The sequence below is a fragment of the Leiobunum rupestre genome, chromosome 2, assembly GCF_980474605.1.
Source record: "Leiobunum rupestre chromosome 2, qqLeiRupe1.1.hap1, whole genome shotgun sequence".
Taxonomy (NCBI): Eukaryota; Metazoa; Arthropoda; class Arachnida; order Opiliones; family Sclerosomatidae; genus Leiobunum; species Leiobunum rupestre.
Window position 1 is genome coordinate 47,259,334 of NC_143385.1, and position 25,744 is coordinate 47,285,077.

Sequence of the window (25,744 nt, forward strand, 5' to 3'; positions counted from 1 at the left end):
TTTTAGATTTAAAAACCGTTTTTGATTCCATAGTTTTTACACTATTTAGAAGACTTTACACTTTTCTCGCTCAGGGATAATTTTTCATTAGCAAAGTCAATTTCATTTTGTCTAGTTTTAGAGAGTACTATTTTAAAATATTCTGTAATATAATATGGAGCATTTTTATATTTAACTGTGTAGAGGTACATCCGCAGGTGAATCTTACATCTTGCTTTTAGTGATTTCATTTCGCAATTTTCTCTAGCTTCTGTTGCTGATGAGCGTTTGCTGTTTTTGGTCTCAAATTTAGCACCTTGATTCTGGCATTTCTGTAGGGAGACTAGAAGTTTTTTCTTGCCATTATTGTAGATTTAATACACTTAATCGGGTTAAATCCGATTAAGTACTCACCCGAAAGAGTCATTTACCCAAGTTCCATAAATCTAGTTATTACGCCACTTATGATTTTACCAAATTATAGCACCATCAATTTAATGAGTTTATTTAAAAACATTAATACAAGCAATTAAATACAATAAAAGAAATATATAGCGAAATAAAATTACATAAATACTCTCTTTAACAATAATCCCACAAGGACGTGAGGTTCTGTATAAATATATGGAAATTTTGCCCTTAATTGTTTAAACTTGGTCAACAGAGAGTTAAGGAATATGGTTCTCAATATGGAACGGATTTCAATTTATTTAATCCCCACCCAACTAGTTTATAAGGCACTGCTAAAAAAGGCATGTTAAAAGCCACAGATGAATTAGAAACAGGTAAACATAAACGATTAGTTGAATTCTGCTGCTTCTTCTCAAGACTCTTGTAATGTAGTTTCTAAAAGATAAAATATTGTAAATCTCGACTATATTAAGCCTATAAATTGAGTTCTAAAAAACATACCTTCTACCATTTAACCACCTTTTAGCTCTATACGCTTTAGTTAGCACTTGACGGGCTGAAAAACAAAACCAATTGAATTAAAAATAATTGCAAACAAATCTATCGAAGGAAATTATAGAGCTTACATATTGAAAAATCAGTTTCGGGAATCATTTGCGGTTCCTCTTCTAGCAGCAAATGATACTATAATGATAAATTACTTTGTTATATAAAAATAAGAAGGCATTAAATATAACCATCATTGTGAAAATTATAACCTCATCTTTGGAAGAATTTAAACCCATTCTTTCATTCCACGCTTGGGAAATAGTTAACTCTTCCTCAATTAGCTGCCGCCTTTCTCTTTCACGAGATAAACTGCTTTCTAACGACGCATTTGTTACTAAAAGATCTTGTCTTGAGCTTTCATTCTCTTCTAATCTAGAATTTCTTAAAATTTGTAAACTTTTACATTCTTAAACCTAAACCAGTATACCAGAGTAGAAGGAAAAAATTTACCTTCGTTGTAATTCCAGAATTTGACTGGTTTCTGCAAATTTGGATTCTGTCTTATGAGGTTGACTTGGCTCCTCAAACACTTGATCCATCTAAGTTTTTAAATAGTATTATGCGCAAGTTATAACCTTTTGAGTCAATTCAACTGGAAGACCTATGGGCAGAAGTACTGGGATTTTTAACTAACAAAACTTATTTACCCCAAAATTATTACCCTTTTTCTAACTTATATACATTTTATATTGTTCCAATACAAGTCAAATTAAGTTTTAAAGGGAGTATATTTAAGGCGGATAAATGAATTTCACATTTCTTCCACTGGGTTCAACAGAAGCTAAGGCCGATGGATGCTAATTACACGAAAAATAATTCGTGGCGCATGTTGCCATTGATTTTTTATTTAGTTTTTACTACCTTTAACATCCAAATTCATACAATTTTAATCATACCAATCAACTAGAGTTGACTCAACCAGTTGAATGAAAATGTAGAAAAAAAACTTAATCCTGTTTAAAGAAATGTATTGACTCACATCAACACTGACAAAATGATCATTAGATTGCGATTCTATCCTTGACACACTTGACCTTTGACTTTGCTGAAGTTGTTGTTGCACATTTAAATTTTCTTCTAAAAGCTTTAATAAAAATAATGGTGGATTATATAAAGAATTACTGTTGAAAATAAATTTTCCCATTTACCTTGCTTATTTCCATATTTAACTCTTCACACCTAATACCCTGTTGATGTATTGTTAGCATAGCTTGTTGAAGCTCAACTTCTAACTGCTTGCTACGATGTTCGTGATTAGCTTGGGCTGTGTTTTTTAAATGTTGTTCAAGCGTCTGTTTTTCTTTGCTCAAGTCATTATAAAGTTTCTCTAAATTATTTATCTGACTTAGTACATTTTTGTTTTGAATTTGCACGTTTTCTAGCTTCAATTTCAAGTCAGAATTTTCACTCTTAAGATTTTGAACCATTTCCATCTGGCTTTCAAAACTCTGTTTAGAAGAACTTAGCTCTTGTATTAACTGTCTTTGTTGATTGTTACTTATGTTCAATTTCTCATTTAAGGAAGACAGCTCTAATTCTACATTTGTTCTGTTTATAATTAAATTTTCATTTTCTCGTCTCGCGTCTGACAACTCTGCAAGCAATGCTTCGGTATATCTTTTAGATTCTTGAACTTCCCTCTCCAAATTGGTGACTTTGACAGTAATAACATCTAAATGATCCTTATGAGGCACAGACTCAACATTTTGTACATGGATAACTTTCTCGAATTGCTGTCTACTCCTGAACCGCTCTTCTTCCAATTGCAGCTCATAATGATCCTTCAGATTTTTTAACTCTTGATTCAGCTTTTCACATTCAGTGCTACCACTAGCTTGATCTTTCAACCTTAGTATTAGATTTTTATTCTCAGTTTCCAATTGTTGCTTCAACGATGAAAATGATTTAAGCTCGTCTTGAAGTTTTTTATAACTTTCAGCTTGTATTTTATACTGTTCATTAAGGTCTGCAATCATATTATCTTTTTCGAGTAAAGCAGGGTCTAAATTTTCCATAGCTCTTAAATAGTTTTGAAGCTCATTACCTTTTTCTTTCATATCTTTACTATAAGATTCTCTCAACCGTTGCGATTCAGTTTCTAAACTACGCTTTGACTGTTTAAGATTTTCAATTAAAGATTGATAAGTTTCATTATCATTTGAAAGCATTTCGGACTGTTCTCTTAAAATAGCAGTTTCATTCCTCAGTTGCTCTTGCTCAGAAATAGATGTTTTTAATTCATATTTCAAATTTGATAATTCCATTTCCAAATCAGATTTACATTGGTACAACTTCTGTAATTCAATATTTATTTGATCTTTTTCAATTTGGGCTAAATTTATCTCGGCTGTTCTTTTATCAGTAAATTCTTGCATCTCCTTGTTCAGATTTTCACAAAGTACTTCTAAGTTGTTAAACCTCTCCTTCCAAACTTTACTCTCTTCAACTTCTTTGCTAAATGACGCATTTTCTTGTTTAAGTCTTTCAACTTCTGAAATTAATTTCTCAGCAGATTCGGAGGCTTCAGTAACTTGTTTAGTAAGTTTATCATTCTTTTCCTTAAACTGTTTAAGTTTCAGAAGCATTTTGCCCATTTTAGCTTTATTCCTTTCTATTTCAGATTTAAGGTTTGAAATTTCTTTCATTAATGTTTCATTCATTGACTGTGATGAACAATCCGTAGTGGATTCTGTTCCAAGTAAAGTCACCTTCTCCTTATGCATAGAATGCTCCTCTTTTTCTTGGATTACCATGGCTTCAAGTTCCGAGTACTTTGATTGTAGAGCATTTCTTTGAACCAGAGCGTCATTTAATTGTAATGAGAGTTCGTTGATGTAGGTGTTTCGTGAATTTTCGCTTTCTTTGGTAGAATCAAATTCTTTCTTTAATTCTAAAAGTTCCTCTTCAAGGCGATTCTTTTCCTTCTCCAAGAGATTTTTCTCTGTTGTGGCATTTTGTAATTCACCATGCAACTGTGACAAAATGACAGATTTTTCATGTGAGTCAGAGTTTTGACTTTTCAAAATATCATTAAGTTCTTGTTGAAGATGTTCATTTTTAATTTTAAACTCATCCAGATTATTTTCAATTATGCTATAGTTATTTTTAAAACTATTTAATTCTTTGATTAAACTGTTTAAATTGTCTATCTGACTATCCTTCATTTCAATTTCAGCTATTAAGGTTTTAAACTGAACATCAGCATCTGTGCTGTTTTCTTGGAACTTTTGCATTTCCATTTTCAGGGTTTCCAGCTCAAGTTCTTTCATAGTCAAGCTTTTTTGCGATTCTAGCAGTTCCTGTTCCATATTTTCAGTGAGATTTTGTATTTTACCAAGTTCCTGAGAAAGTACCAAAACTTGATTTTCCAATTTCTCATTATTATTTTGCAAACTGGTCATATTTTCCAAAAACCCTCCTAGTTCCGATGTCTTGGAATGCAAAATTCCTTCTAGGTTTTCGTTGGTGATTTCAGTTTCTTGGGCCCTAATTTTTAATTTTTCCATTTCACTAAAAACTGACTCGTGAAGGTTTTCTAATTCTTCAGTTCGTTGCTGTTGTTGTGTTTTATAACTAGACAGTTCAGATAATGAACTTTGAAGATTTAGAATTTGTATGCGCCTTGTTTCTAATTCTATACTTAAATTTTTAACACTTTCTTCTGCAGAATTTTGTAGTTCCAAACACTGGTTACGATATATTTCCATTTGAGAAATGCAGGTATCTTTTTCTTTTAGGAGAGACTCAATTTCTAAGTTTTTACTCTCAGTGCAGTCTTCTAATGCTTTTTTAACTAGAGTTAATTCAACTTTACACTCTTCAAATTCTTTCTGCATATTGGTGATTTTTAGGTTAGAATCGTTACAACTTGCTTCGATGTTATCTTTCACCAAATGTAATTCTTGGGTCTGTCCCTCAAGCATTGAGCAATGTTCTTTCAAATTAGTAATATTTGATGTTAAATTATCATTTCTATCTTTAAGGGACCAATTCTCATCAAGCGTTTCTTTGAGCTGGGCATCAAGTGCCACTTTCACTTCTTCCAACAATGTAAGTTGCCCGGTTTTAACTTTAAGTTCAGTCTGAAGCTGATCACAGTTTTGTGAGGCAATCATTTCCTTTTCAGCTACCATTCGAAAATTATCTTCAAGGCTTATACACTTTTGATCCCATGTATATATCTCACTGTCAGCCTTTGTTAATGCATTATTAAGATCTTTATTTAAGTTTCTTAAAGTATCAGTTTCATTGCACAATTTATCATGAGCTTGGTGAAGTTCTTCTAATTTCTTACAAAGAATTGGATGTTCTGTTTCATAATAAAGTACCTTTTCAATATGGCTTTGAAGTTTTTCCATTGTCTGTTTTAACTGATTGTCTAAATCAATATTCTTATCTTCTTCCTGCTGTAATTTTAATTGGAGGTCATGTTGTTGTGCTAAATCTAAAGACATTTCGCTCTTACAATTCTCAAGAGCTGACTGCAAAGTGGCTACACTATTTTCTAATGAGTGTTTTTCATTCAATAAAATACGTTTTTCCTCTTCTAAACTAGAGTTTGCATTTTTAGATAATTTCAATGCTTCGACGGAACTTGTTTCATGTTCATTTAATGTAGTTTTCAGATGTACAACTTCAATTTTAAGTGTATCATTTTCAGACTGCAATTTGGAGTACTCGTTGTGCAACTGATCAAGATTTGTACTTAAATTTTCACACTCCTTCAAAAGTTTCATTTCTGTTTCTTCCTTTTTGGTTATGAGCTCATCTACTTTAGATTTTAAAGTGCTATTTTCTTCATTAACAAAATTACTTAAATCACTTAAATGTTTGATATTACAATTGAAGAGTGCAACAGATTTTCTAAGTGCACCAATTTGGGAAAAATCTTTTTCAAGCTTTTCAATCTGTTCAATTTGCAGTGGATCTAACGTATTAATGATATCTTTACTTTGCAATGTTTCTAAACTAAATTTTTCAACACCTTGCTTGTTTAAAATGCCAATTTCATTTTCAAAAGCAAGAGTTCTTGCTTTTAATTCTGAATTCGGAGATAAATGTGGGGAACATATATTATGAGCACAATCATTTATATTGGTTGAAACCTCCTTTTCATATAATAAAACATCATTTAAATTGTTTATATGCGTAGAGGTACAGTCTTGAAGGCAAAAAAGAAACTTATTTAAGTTCTGAATGACGGTAATATTCTCAGAGTTCTTCTCCATTAAATGTTGAATATTATGCTGTGATTCCATATACAAATTATTTATCTCTTCAAATTGTTTTTGATTCTCAAGCAATTTCTTATCTTTGGTTTGTTGCTGTTCGGATAATGCTATAATTCTGTTACTTAAATCTGTAACTTCATTTTGCAGTTGCTCATTGTTACTCTGTAAGGCACCCGATTCTGATACTTTCTCATCTACTGTCTGTTGCAAAGTTCTTTCTTTTTCTTCTAAGTCTGTTACTTTATTACTAACACTATCCATCTGAGATATTTGTGATAAAAATTCCCTTTCTTTTGATTCCCAAAGAACTTTGCTTTCTTCAATCTGTTGTGACAGTTCTAAAGCAGTTTGCTTTTCCCTATTAAATATTTCACCTTCTTCCAAAATTGATTTTTTCAGTTTTTCATTCTCTTGTATTGTATGTTCCAGTTTTGCACTAACCGAGTTTAGTTCTTCTATCTTAACGCTAATTTCCCCAAGTAGAGTGCTATTTTCATCATTCAATTGGGAAATCTGTCCTTCCAGGTGAGAGTCCTTGTCACGAATACCAATCATTTCTTGATCTTTAATTTCAATTTCTTGCATGAGCTTTGCTTTATCTTCTTCAAGTTGGGATGTTTTTGAAAACAGTTCCTTTTCTTTTGAATGCCACAGGATTTTGAATTCATCTATCTGCTGAGAAAGATCCTCTTTATCCTTTTCAAAAGAAATTAATTGGCCATCCTTTACAGATAAAACAGTTTCCAACTTTTGCACTTCACTAATTTTTTCCACTAAAAGTTTTTCAATCTTATCTTTTAAGTGTGAAATTTGACTTTCCAAGTGATTGCATTCTTGTATTTTTGAGTCAATCTCTAGCGCATATTGCACTTTACTTTCATCTCTCTCCTTTATGTTATTTAATAAATGCTCATTTTCTTCGGATAATTTTTCATTTTCTTCTGTTTTTTCATTTAAAGATGCTTTGTAATTTTCTTGTTGAGCCACTAACATTTGGTTATCAGTGGTCAATTTTTCAAAATCCTTCATTAAATGGTTATGGGACATTTGTAACGATGAGCATTCACTTTCAAGTTCTGCTATCTGTTCCAAAAGGGAGGATATTTTAGTTTGTACTTTAGCACCCTCACTGGAATGATTTTCTTGGGCATGTTCCAATTCACGCTGCAATTTTTTGTTCTCCAATCTTGTGTTTTCTATAGCAAATTCTTTCTGCTTCAAAACTTCATTTAACTCTCCCAACTCTCGTTCTTTTTGCGCTAGCGTTTGTTGTAAGAGATTTTCCATAGACTCAACAGTTTTCTTAATTGTCTCCCTCAATTCTCCAATTTGAACTTGACTTTGTTTCAAAGCATCTTCAAGTTGAGCCTTTTCGTTTTCTAAATCCACTTCTTTGTTGGCTAAGTCGTCAAGTAGTTTAGACTTTTCCTCCAACTTCCATTCTAATTTATGAATATGATCTTCACTGTTCTCCAAAGCTTGATCCATCTCGTCTAACCGGTAGCTTTGGCTTTGCAGTAACTCGTTTTTGCTATCAATTTCTGAACACTTATAAGAGATCTCTTCTTCTAATTTCTCCATTTCTTCAGAAGCAATTGCGTTATTGTCTTGTAATCGTTCAGTTTCGGATATTAACTGGGAAATCTTATTTTGGAATTCATTTAAACGGGTTACTTGCTGCGATTCAACAACTTTCAATGCAGTCAATTCTTTTTCTAAGGCCTCCTTCTCTTTTTCAATGGCCAAAACCGGAACATTTTCATCTTCGATTTTTTGTTTTAATCGATTTATTTCTTTTTGAAGCGTTTCTTTTTCTTTATCATCAGCTTTAAATGGAAAATGTTTTAATAAAAATTAAAACAGTTTTTAAATGCTAAACAAGTTAAGAGCTTATGGGAAATCTCTGATTTATAGGCAAGACTCAGTGCTCGAAAAGGACTGGAATGACATTCCGTTTCGTAAAAGTTTTTCCTCATATCACAGCACACCTTTTTCAGAAAGGAAATACATTCCAGGTTGTGAATAAGTCCATTTCGGTCACTGGCAGGTCTTAAAAGCCTGAGAGATAAGAGCTAATTAAGACTTGCAGTATATGAGATAAATTACAAATGACATGGTATGTATTTTCAATTAACTTCCACAAAGTTACATAATTGAATTTTAAAATGAGCATTTACACTGATTAATATCTCAGTACAGTTCTTATATAAATATACTTCATAAAAACTGTGAGATTATACATTATTTCTAGTTTCACGTCAACAAAAACAGTGCCACTAAACGTTAGCACTACCCAGTGTTTTAATTGCTCCACTATCACTATATCTCTTATAATCATCACAAAACTTGTTTTTTTTCTTACAATATATAATTATACCACCAAAACATATATATTTCTTACAGCATATAATTATTTAGATTGATCTCTTAGCTGTACTTTTACAACTGTTTGTACAAAATATTTAATCTAATTTCCATGTGAAACGCCATGATTTTCTACTACAATAATTACAGAAATATAAATATCAAAAAATATCGTCTGCATGATATTAAGAAAGATCAACCCAAAATAAATTTTCTTGTTTTAGAGTTATGTTTTTAAACTTGGGTATTGAAAACTGTAATTTCAACCAATGTGATATCGCATTACCCATAGCCAAAAACCATGATAATGTATAAATATAACTGCGAACTAAGAAGGTACCGTTAAAAGAAGCTAAACTTAATAACAAACCTTCTCTCTGCTCTTCAAATTCAATGACTCTCATTTCTAAGGCAACTTTGTCATCTTGTACAGCTTTCAATGCGACTTGAAGCTCTTGAACAACGTTCTCTTTCTCAACAATCTCCTCTGCTAATGCTTGCTAATATTTTAATTATAAACCAAAATAATTATCTTAGATAAAAAAAAAGAAACTATATACTTGTACACTAGGAATGTCTAGAGGTGCACCCTGCACTAAAAGCGCCTTCATAAAAGAGAGGGCTTAAACTACATCGAATGTAAGATGTAGTGTGTTCATTCAAATTCATTGGCTGCCGGCCATCACTAAAAAGTCATGCCATGGGAAGAAAATGAAAGACACTCACGTGAAAAGTGAACTTAGCTAGAAAATTAATTTAAGAAACCCCCCGATTAGTTCTCACATTGAATATCTTGCAGAATTTGCCATATTCTTAGAGGAAATTCCTAGTCTAGTTCCTTGTAAAATCATGTATTTAGATCACAGAAGGTAAATTAACTTCTTTTAGACTATGCATTGAGTTTACCTTATCCCGTTTCAAGCTAAAATCTACGTTACAAACCACGCCCAGTTCGATAAGAATCAGCAGGAAGACCATAGTCTTCCATAGACATTCCAAGTGTATAAATATAGTTTCATGAAAACAACCTACTTGGTTTAACTCCAGCATTTTTATGTGATCTTCGTATGAAAGCATTCTAGATTCAAGTTCATTGACAGAGTTCTTATGTTTTGAGAATTCAGCTTCCGTGTAACTTAGTTTCGCATCGAGCTCTTCATTAACTTTGTTTAGCTTTGTAATTTCATTCATTGCTTCGTCTCTCTAAAATAAATAGTTATGCCATTGTATTGACTTGTTACCTTCGCCTTGAAGGCCTATTGGCTCAGATACCGGTTATCGGTTTTAAATAAATAAATACTAGTGATCGTACGGGGAACTAGTAACAGAGTGACGTCATCACAAGAAGAAAATATCCCATATAGAGGCGCTGTCAAAGACTACATGTGACGCAGGAGCAAGTGGACGCAAAACGGTGACGAAGCCCGTATTGCAGTCTGTCTTGTGAATAGCTCTCAGAAAAATTTTTACATGTGAAGAATAGAAAGTGTCACACTTATGGCTTTACTTTTACTTTTAAATAGTCGGCCGTTGAAGCGACTACTCTCGTCACTTTTGTAATTAGAAAACACTCAATAATAAAACTTCCAAAAAAACCTGACCCAACCCTACCCGTTTTTCGAGGTTTTATCTCTCCCCAACCTCGACTCAAATGTCACCCTGTACGATTACTAATAAATAAATTTTAGTTTCCCCAAATGTTATTGGTATTTTTTACCTTTTCGGCATTGTTTAATATTAAATACACAAACCTCATTTGCAAGAAGAGTCAGTCTATCTCCAAGTTCTTGTTTCTCCAATTTAATTTTATCAATTTCACTTTCCGTTAGAGCAGGTGTTGGTTCAATAGTAGATCTTTCTAAGGTCCATTTTTCTAGGAAAATTTAAGAATTTAGTATATGGCTCAAAAATGTGATTTCATGGAATATGAAAACCAGAATGCACACTCAGATAGCCCAGAATATGGGAGTATAACATTAACTTTTGGTACCATCTGCGCATACTTCGTAGCATAAAATAATATGCTTTTTTAATCACGAATCGTAAATGTCTGTGCGAAAGAGTGAAACAAAAAATAATGGAAAGTAGACCAACTTTTACTATGAAGTATGCGAGGTTGGTGTCTTCCTAAATTCTCGGTACCTGAATTCATCCTCGCTGAAACTAGATTTTTCAAAAATAAGTTACCTTCAGATTTGCACTGTTCTTCTAATTCCATTACTTTAAGCAGCAACGATCCCTTCTCTTCTTCAAGTTCTGCGATATGTTTTCCCAATTCAGCAATTTTATCTTCATTTTCGAGAGCTGTAGTACTAGAATTATTCTAGTGAAGGAAAAAATATTATTATTATTTTAAAATTCGAAGTAGTACAAGTTCAAATCTTAGATTAAATATACTCTTAAAAACTGCAACGAAAATAAAAGAAATCAGAATTTAATGTCCGCATTGTGTAAATTTGATGTCAACAAAAACATAATTAGTAATAATCTTAATGATTTTCACCTTGACAGGAATCTACCAGCCTCGTATGGGAAGAAACATCCCCGCCCTTACAGAACCTATCCGGGGGGGGGGGGGGGGACCTCACTATGCTAAGGGAGGTAGATGCGTTAGAGTTACTCATATAAGACAATATATTTTGATGCCTTAGCATATACTGTTATCAGAAATCTCTCGATATGTCCAAATTCCTACACAATTTAATACAGACTTGGAATGTTTATCCTGCCATATCGCGTATGGTAAGATCACTTTGACGGCTTCGAGAAAAATCCCCTCCCATATAGTTGTTGTTTGTTAAGTTAACATAGTGACATCAAAAAAACAGTCAACCACATCGAGACAAAAATCTGCCGCGATAAGCATTCCAAGTAGAGATAAACCCCAAAAGGATGAAAATGGTTTACTGTTGGAATTTCTGGCAAAATCTTGCCATTTTGTGTGTTATACCGGACTTTGAATTTGAGGACATATGGGCAGGGAAGTGTTTGAAGAATATCAAATACATACATTCAGTAAAACTGCATCAGTCCCTCATTTAGGGCCATACTTGTTCATTATAAATCGAAAAACAATTATGGTGCCTTTATAAGTTACACTACCGAAGGCCACCATACCTAATATAATATAATAATCAGCTAGGCTAATGCCCAAGGCGCCACCTTAGGCTACTCTACTTCTTCACTCTTTAAGGTGGCACCATCTACACCTATACCCATATATTACAATCAGTAAAGTTCATGGAAATAATTTTGTAAGAACAAATTTATGGCATAAAATGGAAAATACCCTAGATTTTGAACTAAATAAATGAACTGAAAAGGTTACCTTTTTTAATTCATCCATTTCATTCTGCAGAGCTTTTAACTTGCTCCTTTCTTTAGCTCTAGCTTTTAGAATTTTATTATCAACATCGCTAGATGTTAGTTCCAATTTTTCGTTTAATTTCTTAATTTCAGATTCTTTCTTTTCCAAATTTGTCTTCAAAATGCTCATTTCAGCTAGAAAATTTCATAACATTATCAAAATTTGCAGTTAGGAATGACAGAGAAGGTTGCGAAGCAAGATGTTTCCTGGCCCCAACAGGTTGATGGAGGCTATGCCAAATGTACCCTCGGTTGGGGACAAGAAAACTTGCTTGACAACTTCCTTAATATGATACATCAGTGCAATTTCATCTTCCTTTACCAGTTTAGTTGAAATAATTAAATTTAAAATACGATACTATCTCTCAAAATGAACTGATGTTACAATTAATTTTAAATTATATTTAATTCTAATTGATGTTAGAAATTTTTTATGGAAATTCTTGTTAATCGTATTAGCAATACTTAAATACTGGACTTTAAATTTGTGTGTATGATAACTTTGTACTTATTGGTTTTCCATCAGGAGAAAGCTCGCAGCTGTCTCTAACCTCTAACCAGTATACTACTAAAGCTTACTAAATTCACTAGCTTTGTGTTAAACAATATTCTGACTTAATTAGATATGTTCAGTGCTCTGGCACTTTCTAACATGTTAAATAGGCCAATTAATTGAAACTACACTAATCTTGGATTATATTTTATTACTAAAAAGTCATTAATCAGAGAAACACTTTACCTTCAACAGATTTGGTATGACTTTCTTTCCACTTCTCAAAGCTTTCTTGAACTTTGACAATTTTTGTCTGTAGTTCGGCGTTTCTAGTTGCCAAATCAAACCTGGCTTGTTCCAATGTTTTCATGGATTCTATGGCTTGTTTAAATTTATCGTCTTTCTCACTAAGTTCTAAAGTAAACTTTTCCTTCTCAGTGGTTATGATTTCCTTCAACGCAGTTTTTTCCTGATTCCAACGTGCCTCCGCTTGGGCAAAAACTTCTTGCATTTGCCTCATTTCTATTCTTGTTTCATCAAGGTTGTCCACAGCTACTTTACCTTTTTTGCTAAGATCTTCCGACATTAACTGCGTGATTGAATTACATAAGTTTCTTAAAATTTAATCATGAAAATGTTTAAAGAATTAACTATACCATAACAATTAATATAACATGCTAACTAGTTATTCAATTGCAGCAAAAGCAAATCAGGTTTAAGATTAGTATATGATGATAATTTATCATTACACCTTTTGCATTGTGAAGTTACATATCACTATAGCACCTTTTTTCTAGGATATTAAAGCTTTTTCATACATTCACCTCCACATAAAACATTTGATCACTAAGGTAATTATCAAATGTGCTAGATAATCTGACTATTAACTAACTGATATTAAAATTACATTAAACAGGCCAGATTACATAATTTTGAAAATATAGCAAACTTCAACATAAGTACAAGGCAAGAGTCATATTTTAAAGTAATTAAATGATATCCCATTAATGGGCACAAATTTTAAATAATGAACTGATGGTAAGCTAAGTAAATTCCCGAGGCAACTCTTCAGGACAAAAACGTAAGTGACTTGTTAGCTATCATAACATGTGCTTTGGTAACAAGGCCTAGGAGGATGATGCTATAAACGTTCTCATACGCTGGAAACAAAGCTAGCATTAAAAATTTCTTGTGAAAAAGGAGACAAAGCAACAGTGTTCCGAAGTGGAAAGATCCAGTTGGCTGATAGCGTGGAAAATTGTGGAAAATTTCGGCCTGGACAAAAGTGAATTTAGTGGCAAATTAGGCCAAAAGTGGCGTATACTTTTTTTAATACAAGGATAGTCAGATTCTGTCTGTTTGATTCTTTGTAAAATATTAAAACAAATGTTGTTCAGTGTAAACTAAGTAACGCTTTTTTTAATGCAATTTCGAACTTTTAGCCCCTATTTGCCACTGGTCAACCAGACAAAATTATTTCAATAGAAATAAAACCAAGAATGAAAACTCAGGCCCATGCATAGAAATTCTTTTTTCACTGAATAAAAATGTTAGTTACCTATACTTGAAAATTAAAATCTTTAGTTGCATAACGAAACAAAATTTTATGTCACAATTAGAAATTAAAACCAAAATATAAAAATACACTATATTGGAAAGCAGCCAATAACCCCAAAATGTTTTATAAAAGATGATGGAATGAAGATGTGCGTAGTAAAAATGATAATATTGTAACATTTACTGTCAATCAAAAGATAAAATTTTAAATAGTTTTGCAGTATTACTCCACTTTGAAAAATGTCAAAAGAAAAAAGCCAGTCCTAGAGCAAGACTCTTACAAGCGTTAAAATTAGTTACCGTACCAATAACTTAGGCATGATAGCGTACTTGGATGGCTTTATTCCTTGCACTCAAAACTTCGTCTTTTTCCCTCAAGTTTTCTTGCAAGTCCATTATCCGCCTTTCAGACTCCAAAATTTTATCATTTAAGTCCACAATTTTTTTGTCTTTATATACAATTTGCGCATACAGTTCTGAAACATCCTAAAAAAATTTACATACAAGGTATTTTTTACCCTATTGTTTGGACAAAAGAACACTGTTCATAAAAACTTTCGGGTTTTTTTTTGAAAAATAATGAAAACCAAATAATAAACGAATTTATTTAACATTGTGAATATTCAACAGTATGGTCCCTTCTATAAAAGCAATAAGTAGAGCTTTTTTTTATCAACACGCAAGAGATGGGTTTTTGGAAGCAAATAAGATCAAATTCGGAAATAATGTCACTTTTTAGAGCCTGCCAGCCAGCCAACCTATAGCACGAGACAGTACACTGCAGAGGCAGATAATTGTACTTTTAAGCTATGTTTCATATGATGAAATCATACACATCCTAGCTAGCTCTTTATTGCGATCTAAATACGTAAATTAATGATTAACTATTAAACATTTTAGTGCATATTTTTTTTAAACTGCATTCTTAAATTCATCTTTTAGGTATTTTTATGAATCTATGGTGCCAGTACATACTCTTTTAATACCGAATCAAAAGGTAAATTCAAAATGCAGAGTTTAAGATTATTAATAAGCTCCACCTATTAATGAGCAAAAGACAATCTGCGGTTCAGAATGTTGTATATCCATGGTGTTAAATAAATTTTATCGAATTAAAATGTTTCCAAAATAGAGTTAAGAAATCTTTTAATTTAGCTGTTGATATTTTGCTCAAAATTTGTTCCTAGGGCTATTTTAACTATAATATTTCTTATTAAATATGATAAAATTTGAAGAAATATATTATTTAACTCACCACAATTCCTATTTTATTTTACTATATCATATACCCTTATACCAAACATATGGTAATAAACTATTATATGAAACGTATGGTAATATACCCTTATATCAAACGTATGGTAATATACCTTATATCAAACGTATGGTTATAGAAGTGCGCAGATAGACTGTAGTCTAATGGTACCTTTACCCTGCAAACATTGCTAACACCTGTTTTGAATTCTTTTTCATTGTTATGTTATTAAAATGGTTGTACTTGCTCAAATGAGAGAAATGTTCATACAATATAAACATTAGAATACCTAAAAACTCTTCAGGGGGTTAACCCATGATTAATTAGGGAGGGTTGAAATAGGGTAGAACTTTAGGACAAAGCTGAGACTTGGCTTAAGAGTGGTCTTAACAGACTATCTCTGCATTCAGCTACCTAAAAATATTCCAAACCCATCCTTGCATACTTTTCATGACAATCTTTCATCACAGATGATTGTCATCTATGGTTACACATTTAGTAATTGAAAAGCAGGCAAATTTACACTATGAAGTATGTGAGGCTAATGCTGACACTGATGGAAAATAATTAAAGTTAGGTAGTTTTGAATAATTCACAATTTGCAATCGAATTCCATAAATAAAGTAAGATGACTTCATTAGTTAGCCTCTAGAGGTTTAGGAAGTTCAAACCCTTGCCGGAAATGTCAAAATTTTACAAAATGTGGAACCACAAAATTGATCTTCAAATTGAAATACCCTCAAACACAACTTCTATGAATAATTTCAAAAACTTTACTTTATTGGCAGTAAATTCTTCTTCTCGCTGTTTATACTCTGTTGCTGCTTGCGCCCCACTTTTGATGTTTTCAATTAATTTGTTTCGTTCGTTTAATTCCAATTGCAACTTTTCCACTAAACCTTGAAGATTTTTCTGACTCTCTAGATTTTCCATTTCTCTCTGCTCAAATTTCAATTTGCTTTCCTGCAACTGTTTCTTGAGCAAAAGGGCCTTTCCTCGCGTCCCCTGGTCAGATACAGCCGGAGTTGGTGATCCTCGAGAACTACCATTAGTTGATTCATCTGATTCCTCAGCAACCTTTATCAAAAATTTACAATTCATGAACTAAAATTTAATATACAAATAAATTCACTACTTGTTTTGTCACAGTATGGAGAAATGTAATATTTTTACGCAACGTGCCTGCCTGGGTGGATATGGCACTTGGTTTAGCCTAAGAGGCAATAGAGCCGTTCACAGCATATAGCAATGCAAAGGAGATTAGATTGTTGCCAAAGTCTTTTTGTTTATGATAATTAATTCATTGTTAAAAAAGTATGAAGATTATTGCATTTACTAATAAACAAAAGATCTGCTACTTCATGGTTTTTATTTTTAAAAGTTTTTTTTAAAGCCATGAAGTAGCAGCTTTTTTTAAAAAATAATAATAACTTAAACTAAGCATATGTTGATTAGATTTGGATATCAATGCAGTTCCAGTGCATTCACAAACTGGCAATCAATATATAAAAGATATTTTGTGTCTATGGTTGCCATTATTTTTAAGTTATTTATTATTATATCCCCAAGCCATAAATAAAAAGTAAAAACTAACAATTTCTAAAAAATTAAGTCTTTTACACAACAATTTTTACAAATTTCAACTTTGAGCAGTTTATGTGACAAATGTATAGTTTATACCTTTTCGGTGGGTGCTTTATCTTTAAGTTTTGATAACTGTGCAATTTTGGCTTTTGATTGTAGTTTGAATTTTTGAAGTTTGGCATTAGTTTCCTAAAAATAAAAAAGTTACTGAAATTAATATGCTTTAGTTTAATTAACTTAAATTTTTTAGCTTTTCAGAAGTATAATAAATCCTTTAAATGAAAATTGTTCATATTCATATATTAGTTTAATTTATTTAAAACAAGAGTAGTAGTGTTGGTAATTTTTGGGTCCTAAAAATTAAGAAAATATAGCAGTTGCTGTAAAATGTTAAAAACTGATGTGAAAGAAAACCAAATGCAGTTGTTCCGATGGGCATCGTGAAGACAAAACGGAAATACAAAAACTCTTACAGTAACATTTTTTATTTTCCCATGAGCATCGATGGCTTTTTTTGGAGCACCTAAACGTACCCAGAGACTATTCTATCTTATTTTGGCCTCCACTGCATGAATCTAATACCCTCCAAAGACAAATCTTGTTAAACAGTTTAAATTTTTTTAATAAACCAAAGTTGAATTTTATTTGTTTTACTAAAATCCATTATTTAAACCTCTCCTGTAGAATGTAATAACAGTCTAGTTCAATAATTATGTCTGAAAAACAAATAAAAATGGTCAGAATGGATTTCAAACATCACTAACTAATATCTTTCGAAAATTACTATTTGCATACTTCAAGCATGGACTAATTAATGTATACACAGGGACGGCCCGCATAGCTATTTTAGCGACCAGCGATTGTTAAATGTGCCCTCGAGCGGCGCTTGTGCGAACTAACGACAAAATGGGTCAAGGGGGATGGAAACTGAGGTGGGGGATCTTAAAAAAAAACACTCGCCATGCTGGCGATATTGCAGCTGTTCCACGTGCGTGTTATTATATTTCATTGTTTAATGAATTTATATTTAAAATTCAATTGATTGACATGAATTTTTCGGCCCATACATTCGAGACGTTGTTCTCAATTTCTCCAGAGAAAAAGAAGATTAAAAAACTAAAAAAAGTGGATTTGAATTGTTCAGACAATGGTAAGTCACAGATTTTTTGGATAAGGCTTAGAGAAATATAAAAAGGAAATCAATCTTAAATCTTGGATTAAATAATATGACTATATTGCTGAAATCATGGACTAATTTAAGTAGAAATACTTTATTAGTTCATGACTAAGGCATGTACCAATTTTTGTATCTACATTAATTAGTCTATGCCTCAATATTTAATTATCAGATGGAACTGATTTTAACTAATTGTTTAATTTTTTGTAGATGATGATTTTAACAATTTAAATTGGGAAAACCTTTTAGAAGAAGCTAGCGATAGTGAAAATGAGACAATCCTCGAGGAACCTCTATGTTCCATTTCACCACTTAAAAATAACCCTGCGAGTTGCGTATTAGATGATATTTCAAATGGTAATATATTTATTTTTATTTAAAACTCGTTAACTTCATTATTATAAGATTTCTCTGTGTAGACTCGACATATCATTCGGAAATCAACAAAAACCAAAGTTCACTACTTTCAAAAGAGGATGTGATCAATGTGCTTCAAGCTAGCCACACACTGTAAGATATTTCTAATTGTATTCCAGCGAAAGGTTCAATTGTTACAAATATTTTTAGAAAGAAGAAAGTACCTTGTAAAAAGAAAGAGGTTGCTAAAAACCAAATAGTCTCTGGTAAGCTTTCTAAGGGTACATACAACAACGCTAATCTGAGAGAAATTGCATTTGTTCACGATTTGTTGAACAATTTTTTTGGTTTGGAAACTCAACATATTGTACAATGGAGAAATGATAACATCAATTACTGATGAGCGTTGTTTAATGTAGCCAAGTTCACTTTTCTATTTTATTTCATAGTTAAGTGATTCCCTTAAATCTTAATTTCCTAGTGATATTGTATGAAAAAATATTTGGTCCTGCATGGAATGAAGCACTTCTAGAATTAGAGGAATTAAAAAAATTAGTTGATGATGAAAAGCAGGTCCAAATTATGTCTTGGGCAAATTTTATTAAAGAAGACTCTCCTATTTACATCGAATTAAAGGAAATGTACAAAACAGTTTTTACAGAAACTAGAGAAGATATGGTTTATCAGAAACATAAAACCATATTCTTCTCAAGTTTAATAGGAATCATCAGACCAGATTTATCAACTGAGGTACTGAGATAAATTTATTTCAACCATAGTTTTAAAAAGTAACATTTTTTAAATGTTATTTCAGGTTTTATTAAGTATTTCTGAAAAAGAAAAAAGTATTAAGCATTTCCTGTGGCCTTTGTTTAATAGCTTAATGATTCACGCAAAAAAGATTTCAAAGATTGAAGTGGAAGCAAAAGACAAAGCTGAAGAGAATAGAGACGTCTTATTCTATGTTAGTGGCGCTGTGATAAATAAACTTCTCAAAACTTCCAAATCAAAGGAGAGTCATCAGATTGGACACATTTTGAGGGAAATGGACAAGGGAAATGTTGATAAACAATTAACAGACTGGATAGATAGACAAAATAGAAATGGCCTTAAATATGCAACAAAAGAAGCATTTCTATTATTTGATAAAATTTTTAGGCACGTTTCCAAGTTTTATAATGACATGTACGTTACTAAAAAAAAAGTGAAAGTCTTGAATTCCATTGAAGAAGACAAGGAATTGAAAAATCTGTGGGCCAAAATATGTGAGCAAGCTCAAGTGACCAAAGAAAAAGGAGAGCCTATTTTTCAAAACATCGTAGTCACAATTATCAACACTGCTGGCAATGGCCATACCAAAAAATTAAAAAATAATATTAAATATCAAGCTAGGAAAAAAAGAATGGAAACAAAAAGCAATACAAGGGAAAATACACGATTTAAAGCTGAAGCTGCTATCAAAACTGAAATTAGCGCAAAACTAAAGCTGCATTTGTGATACTTTATGAAAATTAAGTCATTTTAAAGTGGTTTAAAGTTCACTATTTTAAAATAAAAGCTGTTTTTAACTTTTTACCTTTAGGCGTTTCTGTATTTCCACCACAAGACTTCACCATTACATTTCCTTCCCTGAGCGTTTCCAATCTTAAGCCATTACGAGAAAACTGATACACAGTTGGTTTTGAACCAGCTTTACAGGCTTGCCTGTGCTTGCTAAACAGCTGCTCTACAGGGTCCTGATTGAACCTTGTAGTTAAGATAAATTTTACTCCTTGGTTTAATAAAAATGGAATAATTTCCAGCATGGCGTGGGCTATAGTAATTAAAAATACATTATGGAATTTCCATTAGTGGTAATTTAAAATAGAAAAAAAAATCTTACTGGTTTGTCTTAGGCCAGACAGCGTTTCTCTACTTAGTAGCATTTTTTTCTTCTGTTCGGGCTTTGCATCAAAGTCTTTCACATAGTTTTCCCATTTGCTGAGATAGCCAAGAAAATCATCTCGAAGCCACTGTAATTACCAACATTATTTTTTTTATTTTGTAACAGGAAATTTTAAAAGGTAATAACTTACACGAAGTCTTTGATCATTTTTGCTTTTGTATGGGTTCAAGTTAGGGTTTCTTGTATGGTATCCCTCATACAAATGGCCAACATTCATCAGATCAAACCATTTGTTGAATATCCCTATAAATTTAGCTAATTCTTTATGTTACTCTCCGTAAGTAGCCTTAAGTGCATTTTCTACAGATTTACTTAATATTTGTGTCGCTAACTTTACTTTCATGCGGTTCTCTAAATATACATGATCAGCAGTGAGTTTATGTAATTTCCTCAAATTTCCGGGTTGGTCCATATCTTTTTTGTACAAGTCTTGCAAAATATCCCAAGTTAATTTCTCGCTATTTATTTCCATTATCCTTGATCCACCAATCTCTCTACTTCTTTCAAGGCAGTTGCGGACAGTTTTGATTAAGTGAGGCACATCGCAGATAAAGAATATGTCACGGGTCAAATCAAATGGATTTTGGCACTTATAGGAATATTCCTTACAATTCATGTTAAAGCACTTTCGGTTAATGGCTGCTCCATCTCCCACAACCCCCAAAATTTTAAAACCAGAAAGCTCGAGTTTTTGAACTCCTTCCCATAGCAAAGAGTCTAAAGTTTCTGCGGATAAAGATTGTGTCGCAAAGTGAGCGAAAGGACGTTGAAATCCATTTGTCACACCTCGCAGCATGAACTGAAGAATATGAGTTGCCAAGGGTTTTTCTTTGTAGAGGTCTGACTGTAATTCGGATAGCTTCTGTTGTGTTTGGCTTAAATGAGTATATCCTACTATATCTCCACTCTCTACCCTGTACACTAAATCCTCTTCCACTTTAATTTCATCAGCGACTATAATAAAATATTCTTCTTGGTCAAATTTTTTAGATTCCTGAAAAGTCTTTTTTCATTTTAATGAAGACATCAGCGTGAAAACCTGGAGTTGCTCCACGGTTGTCAACGTTGCGCTTCAAGGTACTTTTGGATGGTAATATTAGGACACCAGATTCATTTAGGGATTTATACAGACTTGGGCTTTTTGCATACATAAACAGACACCACTGGATTACCAGTGGATGCCATCTCCGTCGGTTTTTATTTTTTTGTGTCAACATCTTCAGTTGTGTTCTCAAAAAAAGGCGAGAGAAATCAGTATTTAGTTTATCATACTCTGATGTAACTCCTTCTTCTAATATCTTTAGTAGGTATTGATGATCATTATCTGACACTTGTATATCTTTTCCCCTTTTGGTAATCTGTTTCATCATTTTATTTTGTAATCTCTTAAGTTTTCTTTTTACCAGTATCATTGAATTTTTACTTTGTCTTAATTTATTTGCCAACTCTCCTTTGTTAAGATTTGAATACCTAGTTATACTTGTTTCTAATTTATTTTTCTTCCTACATTTGGTCACTTGGAAACTCAGTCGTTGCTTAGCACAAAAAAAACATCTTTTACGCACACTTTCTTCCATCAGTAATTCGCATTTTGTGCTATGAATACCTCCACTAATCATGCTATGAAATCCATTTTTTTCTGGTCGATTTTCAAAAATTTGGATCATGTCTGTATCTGTATTGCCGCTACAAATTTTGTACCCATCAAACAAAAGCAAAACATTTTTCAAAGTGACTTTAGAATTGATTGTATGAGGAAGCTTATAAGTGTCTTTATTTTCAAGACGATTACCTAGGACTTCATAGGTTGCAGAAAAATTTTCGTCCAATTTTACACAATACATAACACCATCAGTGCCTTCCTTAAATTTATATAGTTTCAGGCCCGCGTTGATATGACTTACTGCCCACTCAATTGGGAAAGAAAAACCTTCAACTAGGTCACGTAAATTTAAGGCAGAAAGATCACTGGTATGAGTTTCATTAGACGCATTATTGCAATTTGTTACGTTTAAAACATCACTAATACTACTAACTGAACTTTCTGAGGTGGGAATTAGAATACTTGGATCAGGTGTCTCATTGCATCTAGACATTTCCGGAAGTGGCAGATTATCTAATTCGCTGTTTGTATCCATTAAAACTCCATGGTTATCTAAACCAAGTTCTTCAGTACTAACGTTAGGTTTCAATATCGATACATACTCCTAAATAAGACACCCGTTATTTTTAATTTTGTACAACATTTATTATAGTAAATATGATACTCACCGACTGATTATGTATTGGGTCCGGAAATTGAGTTGTTGGCCCTTTACTACCCACAAAATGCTTGGAACATAAGTAGGTATCATTGCTAACTCTACTTATTGGATAATCACTTCTATTTAGCCAGTTTATCCATTTTTGGCACTTATCAAAAGATCTTTTAGCCTTTGGGAAAGGTATAAAGGATATATCTTTCATGTGTTCTTTATGATAGTACCTCGAATCGCTATTACACGAAGGGTAAACACACAGCTTTTTCCTCATAATTAATTTGTAAAGCTACTTTAAAAAAATTTAAGCTCCTGAATCATACACCTTATTTATATAACTGAAAAAAATCATAAAGCTTAAGCAGACGCCAACGTCGAGAGAGTCTGAGAGCTGCAGATAGAGGGCAGCATCTTTTTTCCGGTCGATGACGTTTTGACCCAGCTAACTTTGCTGAAGAGGGGAGAAAAAGAGGGGACAGCATTAACAAGACCCAGTCGCTGCTTTTATGGGTGAGTGGCGTTTTGCGGGCCGTCCCTGTGTATACATTAATTAGTCCATGCTTTAAGGCTCCATTTTTTGGGAAAAAACTTAATAAAATCTATTAACACAAACAGGTCACCGCCATTACCTCTAACATCTTCTCCTTAGTTACAAGTTGAGTTTCGTTATCACGAACAAGGTTTTTAAGTTGCTCAATTAAAACTTGCTGCTGTTCCATTTGATCATGTACATCATCTGGTAAAGGCGGTGCATCACTAATCTATTTGAATTAAAAAATTGAATTATGGATTTGTATTTTATTCAATTGCCTGTAGAATAACTAATTAATTAATCCATGGCAGAACCCATAAAGTTATGTGACTTGTTTTGCTTAAGTGCTTTGTAACTTTAAATAAGCTTTTGTTTTCCCCAATCCCGCTATACTCTAATATCCTTTTCAACCATTCATAAAACAAATCAAATTCATTTTAGTTAGGTCTTAAAATTATGTAGTTATAATCACAAACCCCGATTTCAAAAATTGCTTTGTTTTATTAAACCAGGCTCAATATCAGTGTTCCAATAGTTAATAGTAAATTACCATCAATTATTTAAATCATTAAGTTTAAATATAATTTTGTAAGTGACTCAGTGTGATGTAACTTACTGTTTATTGAATGGTAAAAAATGTTTATAACCGTTGAACATTTTACACAAGTTTAAGGCTGATTTTCTTAATTACAAAAAGTTATAGTTTTGGAATATGCCTCATTTGCACATAGTATTAGTTAAAAGTTTGCTTTCTGATTTTAAATACCTCTGTGGTTGATGCTTCTCCAGCTTCTGGGGAACCAGTAGTATAACTTGTTAATCTGTTCCACATTATTTACAGTTTTTTAAAGCTATATCCAATGATTTAATAGGTGGAAATGTTTTCCTATATAGTCCAATACATAAGCCTTGGCAAAAACCAATGTCGATTGACGAACGTTGGAATTATCTTAATGCATTTATGATATGAAAGAATATTTACAATGCTACTTTTCCACCACAAACCATCATACTTTTAGAACGATATGAAAAGCAACGCGTCAATTTTATTTTTGCAAAATTACGTATTTTAGTTGACGTGTATACGTGACAGCAGCCATCTTAATTCTGAGTTGCCACATAAATTCGCACAAATTTAAAGCAAATACCGCCAAAACAGTTAAACATCAATGATATCACGTGCATTTTAAATCGGAAATATTGTACTCTCAATAATAATTATACGTTCTTGTATTATATTATAGTAATACAAGCACGAAAATTTGGTATATTTAAATAAATTATTAAAAATTTGGCAAGTGCACATGCAAAGCTGTGGTAAAGACCCCATAAGAGACGAGAAATCCTGTAGACTGGCAAAATCGAATGAAACGTGTATTTTATTGCAAGAGACGGTGGCTCCGGAGGTTAAAAATAACTTTGGGAGCTTCAACCTTAATAGAATGGTCGTTTGACTTTTGGCATATGGAAGTCAAGGCCACATACTACTAACAACATTATCATTATCAATTTATATATAAACTTAAATACATATATGCTTACATTAATCCAAATAAGGAGAACTAAACACCTACAATAATAAAAAATGCTTGAAAGCAAATGTTTATTATTTAAGTACATTATAAAATCTGTTAGAAAAATTCGAGAAGAGTTATAAAAATACAATTTGAACAAAGTAGTACAATAAACACAGTTATGGCATTCTCTAAAAAATTTCAGTTTTTTTTGGTTCTTTCTGTGACCTGACCATCTGGATGACCAAAATAAGCAGTGTGTGCCATTCCAATAAATAGGCCGATTTCAACAACACCGGGCAGCATTTTTACATCCTTATTTATACTTGCCCAGTCATGTAAACCACTGATAGTCCAATCAATGATGAAGTTCCCATTGTCTGTTACAACTGGTCCCGCTTTATTCTTTCCCATTCGAAGCTTTGGCTTTCCACCAATCTTTGCGAGTCTACGAATAACTGGTGAATAAGCCATAGGAATAACTTCAACTGGAATCCCTTTCAACCAGTTTTCTCCCAATTGAATAGAATCTTTTCTATGATCAGCAATCACAACAAAATTTTTACCGCATGAAGCTACAATTTTCTCTTGAGTTAAGCAGCCTCCACCACCCTTGATAAGATCGAGATTAGAATCAACTTCATCAGCTCCATCAATGACCACGTCTAACTCTGGGTGTTCTTCAAGGTCAGATAGTTCCAACTGGTAATCCCTTATGAGTTGCTTCGCTTGAAAGGAAGTTGGAATGCATACGACTCGAATACCTTCATCTCGGACTCTGACTGCCAACCTTTCAACGGCGTAGACAATCGTTGATCCGCTACCAATGCCAACAGCAAAACCATCCTTGACATGCAAATTTACCGCTTTTTCCGCGGCATATTTTTTGGCAATTTCCAGTGGATCTGTTGGAGATGATGCGGAAAATCCATTTTCATTGCCGTTCGACATGATCTGGACCTTGTTGGTGATTTGATTTCGTAATCGAAACGCTGTATGTCTGAGCATAAAGGCGTCAAAACCGGTACTGGAATAATACGCAATACTTAACTTGCTGTCTCGCAGCGGAATTTGAGTGATTATCGTATTCTTTCGTAATTTTAAATTTATTACATCACCAATGTGCGCGCTCTTTTAAGTAGAGACTTTCATTTACTTCCCGTTCTTGTATC

At 32.6% G+C, this 25,744-nt stretch overlaps 2 protein-coding genes across 5 annotated transcripts; both read right to left on the reverse strand.

The window, feature by feature from the left end:
• On the reverse strand, positions 1 to 24,097 carry LOC149957669 (uncharacterized). 4 transcript variants are annotated; one of them, XM_090165685.1, is made up of 18 exons: positions 23,825 to 24,097; positions 23,156 to 23,287; positions 16,886 to 16,978; positions 15,983 to 16,282; positions 14,281 to 14,436; positions 12,640 to 12,982; positions 11,863 to 12,035; positions 10,722 to 10,857; positions 10,286 to 10,407; positions 9,567 to 9,737; positions 8,905 to 9,034; positions 2,088 to 7,996; positions 1,919 to 2,023; positions 1,390 to 1,478; positions 1,149 to 1,320; positions 1,017 to 1,074; positions 892 to 946; positions 1 to 825 (listed from the first exon to the last, which is right to left on the reverse strand). In XM_090165685.1, exons 1-18 carry the CDS (start codon positions 23,888 to 23,890, stop codon positions 723 to 725), a joined length of 8,313 nt encoding a protein of 2,770 aa, XP_090021811.1. In that variant the 5' UTR covers positions 23,891 to 24,097; the 3' UTR covers positions 1 to 722. The 4 variants fall into 4 exon arrangements, with proteins under 4 accessions (XP_090021811.1, XP_090021812.1, XP_090021813.1 ...); XM_090165686.1 differs by having other exon boundaries at positions 1,149 to 1,311; positions 23,825 to 24,096; XM_090165687.1 differs by lacking the exon at positions 14,281 to 14,436.
• Positions 24,098 to 24,629: 532 nt separating this feature from the next.
• On the reverse strand, positions 24,630 to 25,744 carry Rpi (Ribose-5-phosphate isomerase). The gene has a single exon (XM_090165689.1). It carries the CDS (start codon positions 25,578 to 25,580, stop codon positions 24,774 to 24,776), a length of 807 nt encoding a protein of 268 aa, XP_090021815.1. The 5' UTR covers positions 25,581 to 25,744; the 3' UTR covers positions 24,630 to 24,773.

Coding starts and splice junctions, on each gene's coding strand:
- LOC149957669 (XM_090165685.1), bottom strand. CDS start 23,890: ATGTGGAACAGATTAACAAGTTATACTACTGGTTCCCCAGAAGCTGGA. Junction 7,997..8,904: donor ATTTGAAGAGCAGAGAGAAG/GTTTGTTATTAA, acceptor TTCCATTTAAAG/CTGATGATAAAGAAAAAGAA. Junction 1,075..1,148: donor TAAATTCTTCCAAAGATGAG/GTTATAATTTTC, acceptor TTATCATTATAG/TATCATTTGCTGCTAGAAGA.
- Rpi (XM_090165689.1), bottom strand. CDS start 25,580: ATGCTCAGACATACAGCGTTTCGATTACGAAATCAAATCACCAACAAG.